Genomic DNA, 20,276 nt, shown 5'->3' on the forward strand with positions numbered 1-20,276 from the left:
ATTCTAATTACACATTTCACCAGGGACAATACAAAGCACTGGCTGCAGTCTGTATGGTCACACCTGCTGACAGGTTCCCTTTACAAGGAAATCTTTAAGATGAAAGCTGCATAGGAAAGCTGAGATCTTGCAGATTGTGTGTAGCTTACACTATGTCTCCGCACTCCAGGGTCTCATTAAACAGAACGCGGACGTCTCCTCCGATGTCCAGTTGCTTGCCGGATATGCTAATCTTCGTGCCTCCGGCTTTAGGGCCGAGATTAGGAGACAGATTGAAGACTTCTGGTAACTGCAGGAGAGATCTATGGTTAGTGCCGTATATACTGGAATTACATGATAAACTCAAGGATCTTCATAAGGTCTTCTAGTAGATGGTTAACCCCATACTTACCATAAAGGAATATTTCTCCTTGGATCGCCCCCTCCCATTCACCTCTACAGACACCCAATCACTGAGCTCCGCCGGGGCCTCTCCGGTCACACACACGATCCTGGAAGTAAAGAATAAGTTATATACAATGTATCTATGTATCACACAAGACAACATAATACAACGTAAGTTACGTAACACAACATGATGACTGAGCTCTTAAAAGCTACCACTTTTACTCTGCAGCACATGCTATTGCCTGTTTCTATCAGTCATTTATTATATGATTAGAACTCAGCTTTCCCAGCATCCTGAATGGTAATCCTTCCCAGTTTTGGATTAATGTGGATCAGGAGAATACACGGCTGTATATCAAAGCCTTCCACAATAAGGAAATACTTTAATGGGGGCCCTACAGGTTGTCACCCAGCTTTCTAGGAATCCTGGATGGTAAATCCCCCTGATTATGAGGTAGTAGTAGGGTCAGGGTGGCCGACGACCCGTGTGTTGGCTTTACTGTTGGCCATATGGGTTGTCGGGCTGTCAGTGTGGAGCAGCACTCACTCTTCAGACACCAGATATTTCTCCAGGATGGGGAAGCAAGGGACGTCTCCGATCTTCACCTTGTCAGCAATGTCAGTAAAGCGACTCCCGAGATTGCGCCCCTGTATGGTGAGTAATGTGCCTCCGAGGAGGGGGCCGCTCACAGGCTCGATCTGCAAAGAGAAGCATATACACAGACATGAGCCGCGGAGTCCCCCCACAATGTCTCCATACGTACAAGCCCGATCTATTCACAAAACACGTAGATGGCGCTACCTTCCTGATCTCTGGGGACGGGCAGGTGTTCTGGATGGGCAGCAGTTCACTGTTCAGCCTGCAGGAGGCGCTGCTCTCACTCCATGTGCACAGGTGTCCTAAATCTGTCCGACCAAGACACCGGGAGCAATCAGAGGTTTCTGAGGCGCAATTATACACCTCAACTGGAAGGCAAAAGATAGATGAGTAACTCATTACTTACTTTGGGTTAAAAAGCCTTTTTTCAAAAAAGAGGACATGCTCACACTGCTGTGCTCTGTGCAGTGGAGTTTATTCACATCTATGATCAAAACTCAAATCAGGAACAATACAAAACACTGGCTGCAGAGAGCACAGAGCACAGCAGTGTGAGGTCTGATTACACATCTCTCCAGGGACAATACATAACACTGGCTGCAGAGAGCACAGAGCACAGCAGTGTGAGGTCTGATTACATATCTCTCCAGGGGCAATACAGAACACTGGCTGCAGAGAGCACAGAGCACAGCAGTGTGAGGTGTGATTACACATCTCTCCAGGGACAATACATAACACTGACTGTAGAGAGTACAGAGCACAGCAGTGTGAGGTCTGATTACACATCTCCCCAGGGACAATACATAACACTGTCTGCAGTGAGCACAGAGCACAGCAGTGTGAGGTCTGATTACACATCTTTCCAGGGACAATACATAACACTGGCTGCAGAGAGCACAGAGCACAGCAGTGTGAGGTCTGATTACACATCTCTCCAGGGACAATACATAACACTGGCTGCAGAGAGCAAAGACCACAGCAGTGTGAGGTCTGATTATACATCTCTCCAGGGACAATACATGACACTGACTGTAGAGAGTACAGAGCACAGCAGTGTGAGGTCTGATTACACATCTCTCCAGGGACAATACATAACACTGGCTGCAGAGAGCACAGAGCACAGCAGTGTGAGGTCTGATTACACATCTCTCCAGGGACAATACATAACACTGGCTGCAGAGAGCACAGAGCACAGCAGTGTGAGGTCTGATTACACATCTCTCCAGGGACAGTACATAACACTGGCTGCAGAGAGCACAGAGCACAGCAGTGTGAGGTCTGATTACACATCTCTCCAGGGACAGTACATAACACTGGCTGCAGAGAGCACAGCAGTGTGAGGTCTGATTACACATCTCTCCAGGGACAATACATAACACTGGCTGCAGAGAGCACAGAGCACAGCAGTGTGAGGACACACCCCCAGTGCACTTAGAGAAGAAGATACAATCCTGACATCTAAATCCATATTTCACAGATCTGCTGCTACTAACAACCTACACAAAGTTCTGATTATTCCGCTGTTCAGGCCTCTCCCTTTTTTTAAATCTTCTGCTCTAGCTCTGACTTCACACATTGTAGCAGCCCCTACTGGTTCGAGTGCGGTCACACGTGGCGCTTGTTACAAACGTTTTTACACACATTCGGCGGGTCTGAAAGCGTTTTTCTTCATTGCTGGAAGAGTAAGAAGGTGTGAAAATGTCACACAGCTGCGGACGCTTCCAGAAATGAAGAAAAAACGCTTTGAAAACGAGACATGGTAACATGTAAAACGCATGGCAAACGCCACGTGTGACCGCGCACTTCGTGTTCTTCTGTTTTCCACAGAGAATGTCCCACAATGTTGATAGAGGGTTGTCCATGGATGGTCCAGCTGTAAGTTGTAGGTGCAGCTTTAGATGTGACTGGAGTATAATACAATGTAGTGTAACTCCAACATTCTGCGCAGATCTTATCTATATGTGGAGGGGATGTACTGACAACTGGAAATCCCAGAACCCACTAGTTACATAGTAAGTGACCCTACACCCTACAGCGTCTGCAGACCCCGGGGTCACCTATGTGTTTACTGCAGCGCTCACCCCCTGTCTGCACAGTGGCATCAAGAAAGATTAGACTTCAATGAGGACGGAACCGGCCGACTCTTCCTCCCACACTGATAAAACTTCCGGAGTCTTTCTTAAAGGAGGATTTTATGACTCGGGGCCAAGTTCAGCAGCCTGTTATCATCCCGAGCCGTCTCCTTGTATACAGTATATATCATAGAGTGCAAGGATGACATATACACACATACACCCAGACACTGACTGTCATAGCAATTACTCAAAGAGCAACTCCACAAGCCCCTCCCACTAACAATGTATCAAAAATCTGTGCTTTATACACAAGAAGAGGAGAAAAGATTCCATCCATAGATACTATGTAACTCAGGGACGGATAGTCAATCATTCATGTGGATATAATTGGGATCTGGAGTTGCCCTTTAAATTTTGTGCAATGGGTCAATCCCTATTACTGCTCCATCAGGACACAGATAATATAACGCTATAAATCCTGCACCGTAAACTTTGTAATAAACTCAATATAGGCCGTAATAAATGCAATAGCCGCCACGGATGGGATTATCTCACCAGTCAGCGTCTGCGGATTGTCGAGAAATTGTCCAGAATGGTCCATTAGCTGCAAATTCACCGGGAATCTCTGGCTGCTCTCTGATGTGTGGAGCTGGGGGGGAGGAATATACAGGGCGGTCAGTGCGGGGTCCGGACTATGAGTTATGGGGGCACCCGGAGGATCCAGGAGGCTGAAGAGGAGGGGATCAGTGGTCCCCCCAACCCTGGTGTATGAGCATGGTGGGTGAAGGTTGGGGCGATCTCTGACCTCTACACATCATCATAGTAATAGACATACAATAGGGGGGATTTTACACCCTACAGACTGGCGGGACCCCATCACATATAGTAGAGCGCTCTCCTCACCAGGAGCTGGGGGGTAGGAAACAATATACAGGACGGTCAGTGCGGGGTCCGGACTATGAGTTATGGGGCACCTCGGGGATCCATGAGGCTGAAGATGAGGGGATCAGTGGTCCCCCCAACCCTGGTGTATGAGCATGGCGGGTGAAGGTTGGGGTGATCTCTGACCTCTACACATCATCATAGTAATAGACATACAATAGGGGGGATTTTACACCCTACAGACTGGCGGGACCCCATCACATATAGTAGAGGGTTCTCCTCACTAGGAGCTGGGGAGGGGGAATATACAGGAGGTCAGTGCGGGGTCCGGACTATGAGTTATGGGGGCGCCTCGAGGATCCATGAGGCTGAAGATGAGGGGATCAGTGTATGATCATGGCGGGTGAAGGTTGGGGTGATCTCTGGCCTCTACACATCATCATAGTAATAGACATACAATAGGGGGGATTCTACCCTCTACAGACTGGGGGTGACCCCATCACATATAGTAGAGCGTTCTCCTCACCAGGACGCTGCTGCACAGGACGGCCGTGGAGTTCAACCATCGGGCTGGGAAAGTCTGTTCTGCTCCAAAGTCACATTCCAAGGCGAGATCCTAGAGGGCGAGAGACATAGGAAACATCTGCCGGATCCGCAGCGCCGCTATCCACACAGTGTACGCCCCCCGCTGGGTCCTGGGACTATGCGGACCTTCCATATATCACTAAATATCTGTGTGGGAACCTCCAGGACGCTATGGGTTAATCCATACATTGTCGACACGTGCATTTTGTTATGGGCCCTCCGCTTGCTTATGGCAGTATTCCGGCAGGCCCCCCTCCCCCCCCCCCGCTCCGGATCTATGGGTGCACCCATGTCACCGTGTGCAGTAGTGGACGCGTTACCTGGGTCGTGTTGACATTTGCCACAGACAGGATGAAGTCCTTGGCGATGCCGGTAGGTGCGGGCACAATGTGGCTGGTGGTGATCTGGGGACAGTCTGTGCTGTTCTATGGGAGAGTAACAACAATGTCAGGAAGCTGCCGTAAAGCCGCACAATTATGTAGAGCTGAATGAAGAATTTACATTACTCAAAGTTTCATCAAATATACATCTTTTGGGTTCCGATTCTGATAGGACGACCTTCAAATGTAAAGCCAGAGCATTGTGCAATCAGGCAGCGGCAATCAACGCTCAATCCCATAATGCTCCGCATGACGGGGACACAACATCACGCTCAGGATTTAGACCTGATACTTATTACAGAATGAACTGTAGGCGCAGGATTTATCCTGGAAAGTGACTATTACTGGAGATTTACTATCGTGAGTTGTCAGGGACCCTCATGACGGAGCCTGGGGTGGGGGGTGGGGGGGGGTTGTCAGCTGACCTTGGGCTGATGAATAGGTTTTTATCTTGGTAAAAATCGAAAAACAACAAACACATCAGTCCGGGGTTCAAAGGGCAAGAAAAGAAAATCACATGATCAAATATTTCAGAAGAGTTAAAAATATTGTTTATTTTTATTGTGTCCCCTAAATGTGACCCCGATTAGTTCACAGGATGGGATCCCCATATCATATATACAGGATAGGAGTAGTAGTACCGTGCTGCATATATACAGGATAGGAGAAGTAGTAGCGTGCTGCATATATGCAAGATAGGAGTAGTAGTACCGTGCTGCATATATACAGGATAGGAGTAGTAGTACTGTGCTGCATATATACAGGATAGGAGTAGTAGTACCATGCTGCATATATACAGGATAGGAGTAGTAGTACTGTGCTGTATCCATATATACAGGATAGGAGTAGTAGTACCATGCTGTATATATACAGGATAAGAGTAGTAGTACCGTGCTGCATATATACAGGATAGGAGTAGTAGTACCATGCTGCATATATACAGGATAGGAGTAGTAGTACTGTGCTGTGCTCATATATACAGGATAGGAGTAGTAGTACTGTGCTGTGCCCATATATACAGGATAGGAGTAGTAGTACTGTGCTGTGCCCATATATACAGGATAGGAGTAGTAGTACTGTGCTGTGCCCATATATACAGGATAGGAGTAGTAGTACTGTGCTGTGCCCATATATACAGGATAGGAGTAGTAGTACTGTGCTGTATCCATATATACAGGATAGGAGTAGTAGTACTGTGCTGTGCCCATATATACAGGATAGGAGTAGTAGTACTGTGCTGTGTCCATATATACAGGATAGGAGTAGTAGTACTGTGCTGTATCCATATATACAGGATAGGAGTAGTAGTACTGTGCTGTGCCCATGTATACAGGATAGGAGTAGTAGTACTGTGCTGTATCCATATATACAGGATCTTTCTGTTTGGGCTTTACACCACCCGCCTGGCATTACCTTAGTGCCGAGGACCCTGTACATGACATGTGGGAAGACTACGATGTGTACGGAAGGAAGTGGAGTGGGTGGACATATTTCTCCAGGCGTATGATCTCATGGGGTCCTGCACTGTACTCCTATTGTTCAGGGTCCAAGTTTCCTCCAATTCACGGCTCTCAGTAAAACAATAGCGGAGTCTTCCCGGCTTCCGTTTGGGAGATCACGGACGCGGACAGGTGACCTCGGCTATTTTTACATGACTTTGTTTTGGATTGGAATAATGTGATGATGGTGGGTGGTCCAAGATCCAGGGGACAGAGGAATCCAGGGGGAAGGGGGACGTGCTCAGGAATGTCAGGAGAAAACGCGGCAGAGCAATGGCCAAATGTCGGGGGATGGCCAAATGTCGGGGGTAAAGGGGCCGCAATTATGGACATTCCAAAAAGGAAACTAAAGTATAACATATATATATATATTGTATACAAATTTGCCCCCACTTCTTGCTAAATTTACCCCACTGGTACCTGGCACAAGTAACTCAAAACATCTCCTCTACCTCCCGGTCTGTGAAGGCCACTGTAGATGGAGATCACCGTGAATTACGCTCATTTGCATATAATTTTCCCAGGATGCATCACTAGTCTCCCTAACTGCACTGGTTACTGTAACACATAAGGGGTTCAGATACTACAACCCTATGTTCTTATATAATGCAAATAGCCCAATACTAAAGGAAGTGTCACTCGAATTTGAGTAAACTGTGAGCTCACCCCCCCTTCTCGTGTATCCGTAACTCCGGATTCTTTAGACTGTGTTAAATACATTGAAAATTTGAAGTGCAGGGTTCTATATGTGCGGCCAAAGAGGGAAGTGAATGTGTATCAGCTGTGCCGGGCTGTGATGTATCACTGGATGTATATGACAGATCCCTGCAGATTCTCACGTCAACTGGACAAAAAAAACCCCAAAAACACCCCCCCCCTCCCCGCCGCCGGGCCTAACGCAGCTGATAATTAGGTAATGAGTTTTCAGACCATCTTTTCTAATTAAGGGATGAGATTGCTCGCTAAAAGAAGATTCAATTTCAGTCCTGGTACAGGGCCCGTCTAATAGGATTATGACCGAGGCCTCGCAGTTCAGGTAGTGGCCTCATTAGTTTATGTTGTTTTGTACGGACACCTCAATGACACCCAGAGCCCAAGATAATGAGCAACTAATCGCCTTGTTTTGCTGAGTTTCAAATGGCAGCTGCCAAGACCAGAGGGTGCAGCTCCGGAGGATAATACAGGATAAGTAATGTCATGTATGTACACAGTGACTGCCCCAGCAGCAGAATAGTGAGTGCAGCTCTGGGGTATAATACAGGATGTAACTCAGGATCAGTACAGGATAAGTAATGTCATGTATGTACACAGTGACTGCACCACCAGCAGAATAGTGAGTGCAGCTCTGGGGTATAATACAGGATGTAACTCAGGATCAGTACAGGATAAGTAATGTCATGTATGTACACAGTGACTGCACCAGCAGCAGAATAGTGAGTGCAGCTCTGGGGTATAATACAGGATGTAACTCAGGATCAGTACAGGATAAGTAATGTCATGTATGTACACAGTGACTGCACCAGCAGCAGAATAGTGAGTGCAGCTCTGTAGTATAATACAGGATGTAACTCAGGATCAGAACAGGATAAGTAATGTCATGTATGTACACAGTGACTGCACCAGCAGCAGAATAGTGAGTGCAGCTCTGTAGTATAATACAGGATGTAACTCAGGATCAGAACAGGATAAGTAATGTCATGTATGTACACAGTGACTGCACCAGCAGCAGAATAGTGAGTGCAGCTCTGGGGTATAATACAGGATGTAACTCAGGATCAGTACAGGATAAGTAATGTCATGTATGTACACAGTGACTGCACCAGCAGCAGAATAGTGAGTGCTGCTCTGGAGTATAATACAGGATGTAACTCGGGATCAGTACAGGATAAGTAATGTCATGTATGTACACAGTGACTGCCCCAGCAGCAGAATAGTGAGTGCAGCTCTGGGGTATAATACAGGATGTAACTCAGGATCAGTACAGGATAAGTAATGTCATGTATGTACACAGTGACTGCACCAGCAGCAGAATAGTGAGTGCAGCTCATTTCCTTCTTACCTTGACCACGCCGTGGCACTGTGACGTGTTGTACATGCACCTGTGCTGTCCCTCGCACCACTTGCAGGGCCATGGGGAGGTGACGCAGCTCGTGCACCTGTAATAATATCAGGACTGGGGTCAGGTCGGTCTCGGTTTGGAGGGGTCTCTATGATATTTATGACGTTGCAGTTTCTTACGATGTTTTCAGGTGGATCCTTTGTGTTCTCTCGCAGTCGTAGATGACAAAGTTCTGCTCGGCGATATGGATCCCGTCCACGGCCACGGCCATTGTAACGGTCACGTGATCTGTGAGGACATTTACTAATTTTAACAAATGCTTTTTGTACACTCCTGCCGCCTGCATCTCACACAGTGCTGAGGCAGCGATAAGTCTTACAGGTGCAGGTCACGGATTGGATTACACGGACGTTTCATGGTAATCTGGACGTTACACATGGATTTATGGTAATGGAAGGGGTTTCCTGTCTCATTACAGTCTACATTGTACAACGTTCTGGACTTGTACCTTGATTTTTAGGAAATGCTGGGATTTGATCTCTTGGAAGGAAGGAGCAGTGTGCCCAGTGCTGGGAGGCATCGGCGTCATAGACGGTGGTCGCGGGCATGAGGACGCCATTGCCATAGTCACAGGACGTGTTCATCAGCTTCAGGCTGGGGAGATTCCCACTGATTTGTAAGAGGATTGTCTGCAGGAGAAGAAGAGACGGATCAGCAGATGTGATGCTACAGGAACCTAAAGGGGAACTCCGAGATATTCTGAGATTATCCATCGCTAGGAGATGTCATACTGCGGTTATAGGGGCACTATGGCTGGCACTGGTATGGAATAACCCTGGCTGGTGCTGTTATAGGGGCACTAGGAGGGCACTGGTATGAGACAGCTATGGCTGGCAGTGTTCCAGAGGAGCTATGTCTGCTGCTGTTATGGGGGACTGTAAGTGGCACTAAAGGGACTATGCCAGGTACTTATGTGGAGGCATTATTGCCATGGAGGATGTGACAGTATGGCAGACACTATGATACATGAATTGTGGTTGGCACTGTTCCAGAGCAGCTATGGCTGGTGGTGTTTTGGGGGAAAGTGAGTGTCACTTATATGAAATAACTATGGCTGGTCCGGTTATCGGGTACTGAGTGGCACTAGAGGCACTATGCCAGGTACTTATATGGAGGCATTATTGCCATGGAGGATGTGGCACATTTATGAAGACACTATGATACATGAATTGTGTTGGCACTGTTCTAGTTTGACAATGGCTGTCCCTTTCCTAGAGGAACTGTGGTGGGCTATTCCAATGGCTGGCACTGGTATGGTGGCACCACAGCTGGCACTGCTATGTAGGCAATGTGGCTGGCACTGGCCTAGATGTTGGGGACTGGCAATGTATGTGACTGGCACATGTGTCTTTGGCCCTTCCATGTGTGTGGCCATCACCTGGGTATCTGAGGACACGTCAATCTCCTTCGGGATGACTTGTAAGGTGGGGCAGCGCTCTGCGCCATCATTGCTCAGGCGGGTCCAGAATGCAGAGTCTTCAGATCTGTGACATTCCTGCTGGATGGAGCACCTGTATACACACATGAGGAGAGGAGGTGATATACAGCGGGGGTGCTGCGTACGCTGCACGATCACCAGAACACAATGGAAAATTTCTGAGGTTAATAGAAAGGAGCTGGAGTAAAATTAATGAGGCTGATATGGTCTGAGCCGGAATAGAGATGAGTAATTATCTGCGGATCGGACACTTTCGCTTCCGGTGACCTTCACAACTCGGTGACAGTATCAGGCGCGGCCGTCAGTGGTGGCGGCATATATTAATCCGCTGCCTAATTAATCAGACGGAAGCTTCGGAGTGAACCCGGGGCGTTGGCGCTGATTTACGTCCGCTCCGCTAATGAGAACATTCTATGTTATCTTATCGCCGCCGCGTGATTAGATTTATGGTGATAACAGGTGAGGGGGGGATTATAACAAGTGATGAATTAAGATCTCAGATCATCGCCTGCAAATGGGGAGATAAGTGGTCTGTCCCGGGGCAGTCCGGAGACGCCGTCAGGATCACCGCTTACAATGTTGCAGCAAAATTGTTGCAAATTTTCTTGGCAGAATTTTCAGTCTTAAGCACAAAAACCTAAAGACAAAATGGATACGACCTACACAAAGCTTGGGGAGGGGCTCTGTAAGGGGGACAGGAAAAATCAGAAGAGGGGGAAAGTCGGGGCAATTGACAGGGGCTCCTATACAGGGTGACAACCTGGAGAAGAAAGCAACAATGTAACAATTGTAACAATGGTTTCCCAAGGTGTCAAAATCGTGATATTCATCTCTGAGCTCATCCCATCCACACGGGTCCCGGACCATGGTCAACCTTGTAGAGGAAATGATGGACCTGATGAACACCTCATGAATGGTGAAGCTGGTGGCGCCCTCTGAGAGCTGGGTGACTGACCTGGCCTCCATGGTGCACCACCCGCAGTACGGATCCGCAGCTCGTAGACACTCGCCACAGGTCAGGAACTTCTCACAATCCGCAACTTTAACTTTAGTCATCTGCAAAATGGGGAATACACTAAGTACATGAGGTCAGATCCCCATAACAGGAGAAACAAGCCAAGACTGTAGGTTACCTGGTGGGTGGTCATCACATAGAGGTAGGTGGCGTCCACAGGGTCAAACTGCATGATGTGGTGGACCGGCTGCCCCCGAGCGATCTGTAAGGACTGTCTGCTGACTATGTTCATGGCGGCATCAAAGTTAATCTGTAGAAATGTAAAGCAGCGAAAACCTGATATTATATCCATCTATAGTATCTAATAATAACAGTTCTATGTAGGGACAGTATTATAGTAGTTATATTCCTGTACATAGGGGGCAGTATTATAGTAGTTATATTCTTGTACATAGGGGGCAGTATTATAGTAGTTGTATTCTTGTACATAGGGGGCAGTATTATAGTAGTTATCTTCCTGTACATAGGGGGCAGTATTATAGTAGTTATATTCTTGTACATAGGGGGCAGTATTATAGTAGTTATATTCTTGTACATAGGGGGCAGTATTATAGTAGTTATATTCTTGTACATAGGGGGCAGTATTATAGTAGTTATATTCCTGTACATAGGGGGCAGTATTATAGTAGTTATATTCTTGTACATAGGGGGCAGTATTATAGTAGTTATATTCTTGTACATAGGGGGCAGTATTATAGTAGTTATATTCTTGTACATAGGGGGCAGTATTATAGTAGTTATATTCCTGTACATAGGGGGCAGTATTATAGTAGTTATATTCTTGTACATAGGGGGCAGTATTATAGTAGTTATATTCCTGTACATAGGGGGCAGTATTATAGTAGTTATATTCCTGTACATAGGGGGCAGTATTATAGTAGTTATATTCTTGTACATAGGGGGCAGTATTATAGTAGTTATATTCTTGTACATAGGGGGCATTATTATAGTAGTTATATTCTTGTACATAGGGGGCTGTAGTATAGCAGTTATATTCTTGTACATAGGAGGCAGTATTATAGTAGTTATATTCTTGTACATAGGGGGCAGTATTATAGCAGTTATATTCTTGTACATAGGGGGCAGTATTATAGTAGTTATATTCCTGTACATAGGGGGCAGTATTATAGTAGTTATATTCTTGTACATAGGGGGCAGTATTATAGTAGTTATATTCTTGTACATAGGGGGCAGTATTATAGTAGTTATATTCTGTACATAGGGGGCAGTATTATAATAGTTATATTCTTGTACATAGGGGGCAGTATTATAGTAGTTATATTCCTGTACATAGGGGGCAGTATTATAGTAGTTATATTCTTGTACATAGGGGGCAGTATTATAGTAGTTGTATTCTTGTACATAGGGGGCAGTATTATAGTAGTTATCTTCCTGTACATAGGGGGCAGTATTATAGTAGTTATCTTCCTGTACATAGGGGGCAGTATTATAGTAGTTATATTCTTGTACATAGGGGGCAGTATTATAGTAGTTATATTCCTGTACATAGGGGGCAGTATTATAGTAGTTATATTCTTGTACATAGGGGGCAGTATTATAGTAGTTATATTCCTGTACATAGGGGGCAGTATTATAGTAGTTATATTCCTGTACATAGGGGGCAGTATTATAGTAGTTATATTCTTGTACATAGGGGGCAGTATTATAGTAGTTATATTCTTGTACATAGGGGGCATTATTATAGTAGTTATATTCCTGTACATAGGGGGCAGTATTATAGTAGTTATATTCCTGTACATAGGGGGCAGTATTATAGTAGTTATATTCTTGTACATAGGAGGCAGTATTATAGTAGTTATATTCTTGTACATAGGGGGCAGTATTATAGCAGTTATATTCTTGTACATAGGGGGCAGTATTATAGTAGTTATATTCCTGTACATAGGGGGCAGTATTATAGTAGTTATATTCTTGTACATAGGGGGCAGTATTATAGTAGTTATATTCTTGTACATAGGGGGCAGTATTATAGTAGTTATATTCTGTACATAGGGGGCAGTATTATAATAGTTATATTCTTGTACATAGGGGGCAGTATTATAGTAGTTATATTCCTGTACATAGGGGGCAGTATTATAGTAGTTATATCCCTGTACATAGGGGGCAGTATTATAGTAGTTATATTCCTGTACATAGGGGGCAGTATTATAGTAGTTATATTCTTGTACATAGGGGGCAGTATTATAGTAGTTATATTCCTGTACATAAGGGGCAGTATTATAGTAGATATATTCCTGTACATAGGGGGCAGTATTATAGTAGTTATATTCCTGTACATAGGGGGCAGTATTATAGTAGTTATATCCCTGTACATAGGGTGCAGTATTATAGTAGTTATATTCCTGTACATAGGGGACAGTATTATAGTAGTTATATTCCTGTACATAGGAGGCAGTATTATAGTAGTTATATTCTTGTACATAGGGGGCAGTATTATAGTAGTTATATTCTTGTACATAGGAGGCAGTATTATAGTAGTTATATTCCTGTACATAGGGGGCAGTATTATAGTAGTTATATTCTTGTACATAGGGGGCAGTATTATAGTAGTTATATTCTTGTACATAGGGGGCAGTATTATTGTAGTTATATTCCTGTACATAGGGGGCAGTATTATAGTAGTTATATCCCTGTACATAGGGGGCAGTATTATAGTAGTTATATCCCTGTACATAGGGGGCAGTATTATAGTAGTTATATTCTTGTACATAGGGGGCAGTATTATAGTAGTTATATTCTTGTACATAGGGGGCAGTATTATAGTAGTTATATTCTTGTACATAGGGGGCAGTATTATAGTAGTTATATTCCTGTACATAGGGGGCAGTATTATAGTAGTTATATCCCTGTACATAGGGGGCAGTATTATAGTAGTTATATCCCTGTACATAGGGGGCAGTATTATAGTAGTTATATTCTTGTACATAGGGGGCAGTATTATAGTAGTTATATTCTTGTACATAGGGGGCAGTATTATAGTAGTTATATTCTTGTACATAGGGAGCAGTATTATAGTAGTTATATCCCTGTACATAGGGGGCAGTATTATAGTAGTTATATTCTTGTACATAGGGGGCAGTATTATAGTAGTTATATTCCTGTACAAAGGGGGCAGTATTATAGTAGTTATATTCCTGTACATAGGGGGCAGTATTATAGTAGTTATATTCTTGTACATAGGGGGCAGTATTATAGTAGTTATATTCTTGTACATAGGGGGCGGTATTATAGTAGTTATATCCCTGTACATAGGGGGCAGTATTATAGTAGTTATATTCCTGTACATAGGGGGCAGTATTATAGTAGTTATATTCTTGTACATAGGGGGCAGTATTATAGTAGTTATATTCCTGTACATAGGGGGCAGTATTATAGTAGTTATATTCCTGTACATAGGGGGCAGTATTATAGTAGTTATATTCTTGTACATAGGGGGCAGTATTATAGTAGTTATATTCCTGTACATAGGGGGCAGTATTATAGTAGTTATATTCTTGTACATAGGGGGCAGTATTATAGTAGTTATATTCCTGTACATAGGGGGCATTATTATAGTAGTTATATTCCTGTATATAGGGAGCAGTATTATAGTAGTTATATTCCTGTACATAGGGGGCAGTATTATAGTAGTTATATTCCTGTACATAGGAAGCAGTATTATAGTAGTTATATTCCTGTACATAGGGGGCAGTATTATAGTAGTTATATCCCTGTACATAGGGGGCAGTATTATAGTAGTTATATCCCTGTACATAGGGGGCAGTATTATAGTAGTTATATTCTTGTACATAGGGGGCAGTATTATAGTAGTTATATTCTTGTACATAGGGGGCAGTATTATAGTAGTTATATTCTTGTACATAGGGGGCAGTATTATAGTAGTTATATTCTTGTACATAGGGGGCAGTATTATAGTAGTTATATTCTTGTACATAGGGAGCAGTATTATAGTAGTTATATTCCTGTACATAGGGAGCAGTATTATAGTAGTTATATTCCTGTACATAGGGAGCAGTATTATAGTAGTTATATTCCTGTACATAGGGGGCAGTATTATAGTAGTTATATCCCTGTACATAGGAGGCAGTATTATAGTAGTTATATTCTTGTACATAGGGGGCAGTATTATAGTAGTTATATTCTTGTACATAGGGGGCAGTATTATAGTAGTTATATTCCTGTACATAGGGGGCAGTATTATAGTAGTTATATTCTTGTACATAGGGGGCAGTATTATAGTAGTTATATTCCTGTACATAGGGGCTGTATTATAGCAGTTATATTCTTGTACATAGGGGGCAGTATTATAGTAGTTATATTCTTGTACATAGGGGGGCAGTATTATAGTAGTTATATTCCTGTCCATAGGGGGCAGTATTATAGTAGTTATATTCCTGTACATAGGGGGCAGTATTATAGTAGTTATATTCTTGTACATAGGGAGCAGTATTATAGTAGTTATATTCCTGTACATAGGGGGCAGTATTATAGTAGTTATATTCCTGTACATAGGGGGCAGTATTATAGTAGTTATATTCCTGTACATAGGGGGCAGTATTATAGTAGTTATATTCTTGTACATAGGGGGCAGTATTATAGTAGTTATATTCTTGTACATAGGGGGCAGTATTATAGTAGTTATATTCCTGTACATAGGGGGCAGTATTATAGTAGTTATATTCTTGTATATAGGGGGCAGTATTATAGTAGTTATATTCCTGTACATAGGGGGCAGTATTATAGTAGTTATATTCTTGTACATAGGGGGCAGTATTATAGTAGTTATATTCCTGTACATAGGGGGCAGTATTATAGTAGTTATATTCCTGCACATAGGGGGCGGTATTATAGTAGTTATATTCTTGTACATAGGGGGCAGTATTATAGTAGTTATATTCCTGTACATAGGGGGCAGTATTATAGAAGTCATGTTAATGTATATAGGTGGCAGTATTATAATCCACGGCAACACTAAGAGTTAAACATATGTCTCTGACAATACAATAGTCTTTGACCACTAAGTAAATTCCATTAAAGCATTTCCCAAAATCTGCAGCCTCCTCCTCCTCGTTTCATTCATTACCTTCATCTCATACCCTCAGATTCCTCCCTCCTTCCTCCGCAGCCCTGTGAGAATATCCAGCACATCCGTCCCCCCCACATCATTAGCCGTTCTCTCCTGTGGCCCCGTGTCACCTCTATTATGGTCTCCCAGTTACATGTGTTTGGTTATTATTACATTATTATGCCTGTGACGTTATAACATGGGGTACCAGGGGACATAGGTGTGAGATGAGATCTGTGCCCAGGATCCCCCCTGCCCGGCCGCCCCCCCTGGGGGATTACATACTGGGGAAGCTTTCATGCCGCCTGTTAATGCATTATCACAATCTCTCCCAGAAACACGGATCTCAATTACACGCTATTAGGGGGGAGGCGAGGGGTCTCCTTAAGTTGGTAGAATTAGATTAGTAACGTGTGAGATGGGAAAATGAGTGATCGCTGCAGATAAGACGCCACGGCCACTCACATGCAGCAAACGCAGAATTTATCGGACAAATATTATGGAGCAGGAAACAAATGGGAAGTCTTAAAGGGACGGTACCTGAAATTCTAGTGTCAGAGACGCGCTCAGGCTGGGTACAACTACATGGATATCTGCAAGGAGCACTCAGCACTATAGATGTATCTCAGCACTGGAGACGTGTATCTGTAGATGTATCTCAGCACTGGAGACGTGTATCTGTAGATGTATCTCAGCACTGGAGACACGTATCTGTAGATGTATCTCAGCACTGGAGACATGTATCTGTAGATGTATCTCAGCACTGGAGACACGTATCTGTAGATGTATCTCAGCACTGGAGACACGTATCTGTAGATGTATCTCAGCACTGGAGACACGTATCTGTAGATGTATCTCAGCACTGGAGACACCTATCTGTAGATGTATCTCAGCACTGGAGACACCTATCTGTAGATGTATCTCAGCACTGGAGACACCTATCTGTAGATGTATCTCAGCACTGGAGACGTGTATCTGTAGATGTATCTCAGCACTGGAGACATGTATCTGTAGATGTATCTCAGCACTGGAGACATGTATCTATAGATGTATCTCAGCACTGCAGACGTGTATCTGTAGATGTATCTCAGCAGTGGAGACGTGTATCTGTAGATGTATCTCAGCACTGGAGACATGTATCTGTAGATGTATCTCAGCACTGGAGACACCTATCTGTAGATGTATCTCAGCACTGGAGACGTGTATCTGTAGATGTATCTCAGCACTGGAGACATGTATCTGTAGATGTATCTCAGCACTGGAGACATGTATCTATAGATGTATCTCAGCACTGCAGACGTGTATCTGTAGATGTATCTCAGCAGTGGAGACGTGTATCTGTAGATGTATCTCAGCACTGGAGACGTGTATCTGTAGATGTATCTCAGCACTGGAGACATGTATCTGTAGATGTATCTCAGCACTGGAGACGTGTATCTGTAGATGTATCTCAGCATTGGAGACACGTATCTGTAGATGTATCTCAGCACAGGAGACACGTATCTTTAGATGTATCTCAGCACTGGAGACGTGTATCTATAGATGTATCTCAGCACTGGAGACGTGTATCTGTAGATGTATCTCAGCACTGGAGACGTGTATCTATAGATGTATCTCAGCACTGGAGACGTGTATCTATAGATGTATCTCAGCACTGGAGACGTGTATCTATAGATGTATCTCAGCACTGGAGACACGTATCTATAGATGTATCTCAGCACTGGAGACACGTATCTGTAGATGTATCTCAGCACTGGAGACATGTATCTATAGATGTATCTCAGCACTGCAGACACGTATCTGTAGATGTATCTCAGCACTGGAGACACGTATCTGTAGATGTATCTCAGCACTGGAGACGTGTATCTGTAGATGTATCTCAGCACTGGAGATGTGTATCTATAGATGTATCTCAGCACTGGAGACACGTATCTGTAGATGTATCTCAGCACTGGAGACATGTATCTATAGATGTATCTCAGCACTGGAGACGTGTATCTGTAGATGTATCTCAGCACTGGAGACGTGTATCTGTAGATGTATCTCAGCACTGCAGACGTGTATCTGTAGATGTATCTCAGCACTGGAGACACGTATCTGTAGATGTATCTCAGCACTGGAGACATGTATCTGTAGATGTATCTCAGCACTGGAGACATGTATCTGTAGATGTATCTCAGCACTGGAGACACGTTTCTGTAGATGTATCTCAGCACTGGAGACACGTATCTGTAGATGTATCTCAGCACTGGAGACACGTATCTGTAGATGTATCTCAGCACTGGAGACACGTATCTGTAGATGTATCTCAGCACTGGAGACATGTATCTGTAGATGTATCTCAGCACTGGAGACACGTATCTGTAGATGTATCTCAGCACTGGAGACACGTATCTGTCTATCTATCTCCTATCTATCTATCTATCTATCTCCTATCTCCTATCTATCTTTCTTTCTATCTATCTCCTATCTATCTATCTATCTATCTATCTATCTATCTATCTATCTATCTATCTATCTATCTCCTATCTATCTATCTATCTCCTATCTATCTATCTATCTATCTATCTATCTCCTATCTATCTATCTATCTATCTATCTATCTATCTATCTATCTATCTATCTATCTATCTATCTATCTATCTATCTATCTATCTATCTATCTCTCTATGGCACTTATCCTTTTATTCCGCCCTCCTGGATGGCACAGGTGGCTCAGTCTTGTGAATTACCTTCTGTAGTTGGCCGCTGGATGTGCCCAGAAATGCCACCGTGTAGCCGCTGACATTGGTCACTGCCACTGAGGTCAACCCCGGAGCCTTGAAGATGGCGCTGGCAGACAGAGGCTGATTGATAGCGAGCGGGTGCTGGAGATGAGCCGCTCCACAGTCCAATTGCTCTTCCTGCAGCTGTAAAGAATAGAGATCAGTGTGAGACAAGGGAAGTGGTCAGAGCGGCAGCGGGGGCACGGCACAGCGGGGGCACCCTGCCGCACAACACGCTTATTATACGCACACACTGGCATGGTCCTCGCTATCAATCTCATGGGGCCGCAACAAGTGATCATAAAATACATAGATTTCATCGTTACGTAAATTGCTGCGTTTCAGCTAAAGGTCAAAGGAGACCGCGATTAACTCTCTGCTTGCCGGAGCGCTGGCAGCACTTGCCACTGAACATGGGATTGAATAATCAGCCTCTAATTGTTTCTGTCTGGAGTCTCTGGGATAATTACTACAAACTGTTATTTGGGACAATGCCAGGGGCGGCTGGTACCCCCCTCACCACCATCACCCCCACCCATCTCCCTCCCCCCACCGCGCATCCTCCGCTGGGGCGCAGGCAATAAAACACAATGTAAAAATACTTTGCTAAAGAGAAACAGCTCCCAGAGGCCAAGTGCAGCAAAGAAGAAGAAGAAGAAGCTAAGATGGCTCTGTAACATCAACACCTCTGCTTGCTGACAGTTTGCAGAATTCTATCCTGATCACAGATGCTTTACACATTACTCCTGACATTGTACCAGAATCTCTCTTACAAGTTTCAATTCACTGACAGCAAGCAGACTGAAAATGAAATCACAAAGTATGATAGAATGTTTCATTGCTGTAGCTGTCATGGCATGATGGGAGTTGTAGTATAGTCCTGACTGCTGGACTGTAGAGGGGGTTACGTGATACGTTATTACATATGAATTGTTATTTTGTATATTCCTATGATTTACTGGGATCCTCTTCCCTCCTTCCTTTCCCGATGCAGACCCCCTCCCCTCTTGTTTCCCAGCCCTGGGAAGCCTGCAGCCTAAATTTAGAAAAATTCCATTGCACTTATGTTGCAGGATTCCCAAGTCTCCCAACATTTGGTTGTGGGTCCTTCATCACGGACAGGGGTCAGCGACATTTATAAAATGACTACATTATTTGTTCAGACACTTCTGACAAGGACATCAGGAACAAGAAGAGCTCGGTGACCCTGTGCGTGATCCTGTCCCAAATTACAATCCCCTGGATAATGGAAGCTGCCGCTGACACATTGCACCAAATGCATCACAAGAACGTCCGATATCCGGACCCCCTAAGTCTGGAAATATGTGAGAAGGGAATTGCACCCCTGGAATTCCTGTTCTTAGGTTATGGCATTTATTGATATTGATGTCACCAAATCTCCGAGGTTTTTATGTATATGTCCTCTCTTATAAACATTATTTTCCTA

The 20,276-nt window shown here is 44.1% G+C and overlaps 1 protein-coding gene across 2 annotated transcripts in view; it reads right to left on the minus strand.

The window, feature by feature from the left end:
- Positions 1–20,276, minus strand: part of PLXND1 (plexin D1) — a 93,704-nt gene that overhangs the window by 33,283 nt on the left and 40,145 nt on the right. For both annotated transcript variants that reach the window (XM_072128997.1, XM_072128996.1), the window contains exons 2-15: positions 18,797–18,973; positions 11,097–11,228; positions 10,919–11,019; positions 9,904–10,036; positions 8,974–9,154; positions 8,645–8,753; positions 8,466–8,562; positions 4,848–4,952; positions 4,469–4,558; positions 3,616–3,709; positions 1,190–1,353; positions 935–1,086; positions 392–491; positions 150–289 (exon numbers count right to left, since the gene is read on the minus strand). In XM_072128997.1, the coding sequence (XP_071985098.1) occupies positions 150–289; positions 392–491; positions 935–1,086; positions 1,190–1,353; positions 3,616–3,709; positions 4,469–4,558; positions 4,848–4,952; positions 8,466–8,562; positions 8,645–8,753; positions 8,974–9,154; positions 9,904–10,036; positions 10,919–11,019; positions 11,097–11,228; positions 18,797–18,973 (1,775 nt within the window). The remainder of the gene's footprint in view (positions 1–149; positions 290–391; positions 492–934; positions 1,087–1,189; positions 1,354–3,615; positions 3,710–4,468; positions 4,559–4,847; positions 4,953–8,465; positions 8,563–8,644; positions 8,754–8,973; positions 9,155–9,903; positions 10,037–10,918; positions 11,020–11,096; positions 11,229–18,796; positions 18,974–20,276) is intronic.

Source organism: Engystomops pustulosus, chromosome 10, assembly GCF_040894005.1.
Source record: "Engystomops pustulosus chromosome 10, aEngPut4.maternal, whole genome shotgun sequence".
Taxonomy (NCBI): domain Eukaryota; kingdom Metazoa; phylum Chordata; class Amphibia; order Anura; family Leptodactylidae; genus Engystomops; species Engystomops pustulosus.